This window comes from Notothenia coriiceps, unplaced genomic scaffold (genome assembly GCF_000735185.1).
Source record: "Notothenia coriiceps isolate Sejong01 unplaced genomic scaffold, NC01 NC01_scaffold00010596, whole genome shotgun sequence".
NCBI classification, from domain to species: domain Eukaryota; kingdom Metazoa; phylum Chordata; class Actinopteri; order Perciformes; family Nototheniidae; genus Notothenia; species Notothenia coriiceps.
The window spans coordinates 147,748-152,206 of record NW_011343297.1 but is presented as its reverse complement, the minus strand read 5'-3'; the positions used below and the strand labels follow the sequence as shown (position 1 = coordinate 152,206).

General features: G+C 43.6%; 1 protein-coding gene across 1 annotated transcript in view; it reads right to left on the bottom strand.

The window, feature by feature from the left end:
• The window catches only part of htt (huntingtin), a 55,437-nt gene that overhangs the window by 341 nt on the left and 50,637 nt on the right, over positions 1–4,459 (bottom strand). Inside the window, exons 44-47 of the mRNA XM_010771871.1 lie at positions 3,034–3,142; positions 2,051–2,228; positions 1,364–1,494; positions 1–221 (exon numbers count right to left, since the gene is read on the bottom strand). The exon at positions 1–221 is cut by the window's left edge and continues 341 nt beyond it. Coding sequence (XP_010770173.1) covers positions 8–221; positions 1,364–1,494; positions 2,051–2,228; positions 3,034–3,142 — 632 coding nt within the window. The 3' untranslated portion in view covers positions 1–7. The remainder of the gene's footprint in view (positions 222–1,363; positions 1,495–2,050; positions 2,229–3,033; positions 3,143–4,459) is intronic.

Here is a 4,459-nt window from a genome sequence, read left to right as displayed (position 1 = left end):
CCCCCCCTCAGAGGGACGTGTCCTGGTGGATGGACTGCAGGCAGCCCAGCAGCTGGTGGTAGGGGCTCCCCGGCGAGGCCACGGTCTCGAACACGGACTGGAAGGCCCTGCGGTCGAGCTCCTCGTCGATCTGGTGCCGGTAGAAGTCCATGGCCACCAGGCAGAACAGGTTGACGTCCACCACCTCGCTGGAGCCCATACGGCTGATCACATGTGGCAGTCTGGTACAGGAGGGGGGGCTAAGGACAACAGACTGTACATGATGGATGCTCATAGTCATTAAATAATAAAACCAGAATGACTGCGTCACTTTTGTAATCCTTCGCCAGCTTGTCAAGTTGCAGTTTACATCACCATCAGCTTAAAGTTAATCACAGCGATCTACCCTTACCTCTGACTGTATCACCGTTAGTGCGATAGAGACTTTGTAATATTTTAAAAAGGGAATTCTTTATTTGTTTGTATTTGTTATGTACCTGCCGAGGGAGTGCAGATGGTAATGAGCAAATGGCTAAATCTCACAAAGATAATCTCTTCTCTTTTGTGATTTATGTAATATGCATGGTCCTTGTTTAATAAAAGACATACAAATAATGGATTTATCTCATTAGACCTTAAGCATGAATTCTTGAGTAATGGCCACAAACTTCTTCTTTTTTTAGGTCACAGTCACCTTGAGTCTGATCATCAAAATCAAATGAGTTAATGTGCGAGTATGAGTAGGCATTTGTGCCAAATGCCCTTAATGGCATACATGAGGTATTGCAGTCACAAGAATGCGACTGACAACACTCAAAAATGTTGCCGCCTAAGCAAAGGCATGAAAACAGATTACTCCATGCACTTGTCTTGACTTCAAAAATATATATTAATTTTCCCTTGTTGTAAAAAGGCGCCTGCCCTGTTAGCGGAGGAAATTGAGTTGAGTGCGACGACATTTGAGATACATTTGGTGAAATGTTGAACTTGTGTAGAGCAGCGAAATTCCAGCTCCAATGCAAATGAATACCCTAGTGCTTTATAATAACCCACCTGTGAAACTATCTCATCTAGCACGGTTGTCTTGCGCACAGAAGGCATTAGAGAATTTGCTACGGTGCCGTGAGATGGCCTAGGTGCGTACTGTTCAAACAGCCGAAACTACTACAGCTGTCAAGACATTCTGTGTGGAACTGGAACAGGTAAAGCTAGCACATCGCTGACTAAAACTAAAACTATTCACTTGGGGAGCCTAGTGAAAGTGTGTGTAAGCACAGTTCCTTGTGACTGTTGCATAGTGCTTTTGCTTGAAATGCCCGTCCATGGGAGATACAACAAAGCAAAGTACTGTCCTGCTCATGTGACTCGTGCCATGTAAGGATACAGGGCAGAGATCCACTGGGAGGTGGAGGCGGAGACGAAGAAACAGGAGAGGCTCCACATCGCCATGGCCACCGGCGTCCTCTGGGTGAAGTTAGACAGGGACAGCAGCACCCAGTCTCTCACCATAGAGGACTGTCTCCTGTGGCGTGGAGGGCTGGAACACCTGGGGGGGGGGGGGGCGGGGAGCAGAGGGAGAGGGGGGACAAGAAGAGGAATTAGAAAAATAGATGGCTTTAAAATATTTTTGGAAAGATTACATTAGTCAAAATATAAAAAATTGCAAAAGCAGCTTTTAACTATGGTTAGTAAGTGATGTGTGGCAATAAAAAAGGAAATCGCCCTAAATCACCCGCTAAAAATGTTTTTCTAATCAGTGTTCTATATCAACACAAGGCTGAATGCTGCCTTCTTAATCCAAATACTGACTGCAGTGAATTCATTCTTGGTTTTAAATCTCAAGACAACAACTGGAACTCACTGTGTTAGCTTTAGCTTGATGTTGCCTTGACAACATATTGTCTGATTGCACAACATAAGAGCCAGCTGCAGTAAAACAGGGTGACTAAGTAACAACTTTATTGAGACTGGACTTCATTGAAATTGTCTGCAAGTCTCCTTGAAGAGGAATTTGATTTAACAAAGGAGTTTCCAGTTGGCCTTGTGAGCCTCATGTTCTGTGTAGAGTGACTGTTCCGCTGCTGACCTTGTAGACGACAGTGGCCATGAATTGTGGGTAAGGTTGCTGATTGGACAGGAACTCTCCGATGACCTTGTTCATGACGTCCTGTGGGGGGAAGAAATCGTCCAGAAACTGGGGAAGGATCCTGGCCACGACCCGAGCCTCGCTGGGTAAACCTTTCCGGATCCTGCAAACGGGAAACCCCCAGGGGAGAAAATTATGTGATAATCAAAACGAGAGTAGCTGCCAGCATCATATTTAGACGCCACAAACCCATTGAGGTCAAAGATGAACGGAGAAGGATGCAAATTTAAATGGATAGTTGGGATAGTGGACAGATTGTAAAAGGTACTTATCCGTACCACCAAAGTCACCCAACAGCACTAAACACCCAACCAATCGAGGCAATGCAGATCAGAAACACACATTTTGTCCCTGATAAAATTGGACTCAGTCATCCTGGATGTTCTAAAGACATGGGCTTGAAGAGAGCGTAGAAAACAGCTTCCATTTCCCTGTCAGAATGGGCTGCCTGACAGCAAGGTGAAGTGGTGACAATATCCTTAACATAGCATACACTTAAACTAATATAACTTTTTTTTGGTGGCTAATATAAACATTAGTATTCCTGTCTGTTTCTCCAAATGTAGGGCTTGTTGACCTAAATCTACTTTAAGTAATACACTGACTATCAATAAGTACCTCATATGAGTTATTTCCCATATTGTAATTGTACTTTTTTGTAATATTTCTTTTAAACATTTATTTTTATTTATTACATTTGACAATGGGTTTTTTCAAATAGTTCTACATTTGCTCCTTTTTTTACAACTCAATGCCTCTTACTGTGTTTATGTATGCCCCATTAATCACTTAAGCAAATTCCTCATATGTGTAAACCTACCTGACAATAAACCTAATTCAATTTTTATTTTTTATGAATAAAACTGAGCATTTCTTGTATAATGGAGGGTGTGTGAGTGTGTGTGTACCTGTCAAAGAGCACAGAGACCCTCTCCATGGCAACAATGATGGACTCGCTGTCCGGGGCCTGAGGGTCAGAGTGGGCGGGGCGACTGGCAGGGCTGGCTTTCTCCTTGCCTGAGGAGAAACCAACATGACCCGCCGTGACGCCCATCGCCTCTGCTGAGGCACAGTCAACCTGACCTCTAACCCCTGTCACGTCTGAACCCGACGCAAGCACCGCTGAGAGGGCGAGAGGGGGAGGAGGGGGGACCGGTTGGACCAGTGGGGGACAGGTTAGAGCGGGACACTGATATCACAAGATTCAGATCAGAATTTAGAGCTACCTTCAGTAAATCCCTTTTAGGGCCTGTGTCCACATAGTTCCTTTTTCTTTCTGTGAGGCAACTCCCAGCGCTTCATCCAAAAGTTGACAACGATATCTCGACAATGTACCGACGCTGACGCTTGATAAACTAGCAGCGCCCCCCTTTGTTTTTATGACCCGTTTGGGCTACTTCATATATGTGTGGCATTGTTTTTCACCATTAAAACCAACAAGATGCTGCTTGCTCTCACATGAATGAGTTTTACCACTCAATGATCAAAAACTAGCTTTTCCTCCAATTCTTACATCTCTGATGCTTTCCAGAAATTAATAGCGCTTGGAGCAGCCACACAAAAACATTGGAGTGCTAAAAAAAAGTTGCTGGGTGCCCGCACTCTTACGCCGCAATTGAAAGGATGTGCTCTCTCCTCCTTAGGAACAATTGAAAAAAGACGCTGGCTATTTTAAAAAGGCAGTATGTGGACACAGGCACTTAAGAAGAGGGTTTTCTGTGAGAGGCTGGTGCTTAAAGTATTAGGAGAGATTTTGAATGCAATGTTTCCTGGGTACATTACATACTAGATTATCCTCTCTTCTGACCTGATTGTGCTTCAGCTTCCTTTGCTGTTATGCACATTAAGAGAGGTATGCCTAAAGTTTCAATCATTTCACATTTTCAAGAGTCGGGGTTTACATAAAGGATTTGCTGGCTGGCCCTGGGCAACAAAGAAGGGTGGCTAACAATACTGTATGCTAAGAGCAGCTGGAGTTAGTAAGGGACGACGTAGGGGTTAGAGGTATGGTATATCAGAGGTATATATAGAACACTTGTATCACATGCAGGAAGCAAGCAGCGTCACACAGGCATCAATAAAAGGTTATTTGGAGCTTTAAAAAAAAAAAGGTCTGTTAAGCAGTAAACAGGGAATTAATTAATTGGTAGAGGGCACATATGTGACCTGCTCTATCGAAATCAGTCGGAAGTCGCAACGGCTAATTTCAAAATAAACGTGGATTTGCGTAAAAAACTATTTTTTCGGGGTTCGGGTGTTTTGTTTGATTTTAAACAAACAAAGTCTTGGCTTTCAGAATATGAAACTTTTATTTCCAAACTCACACGATAAATA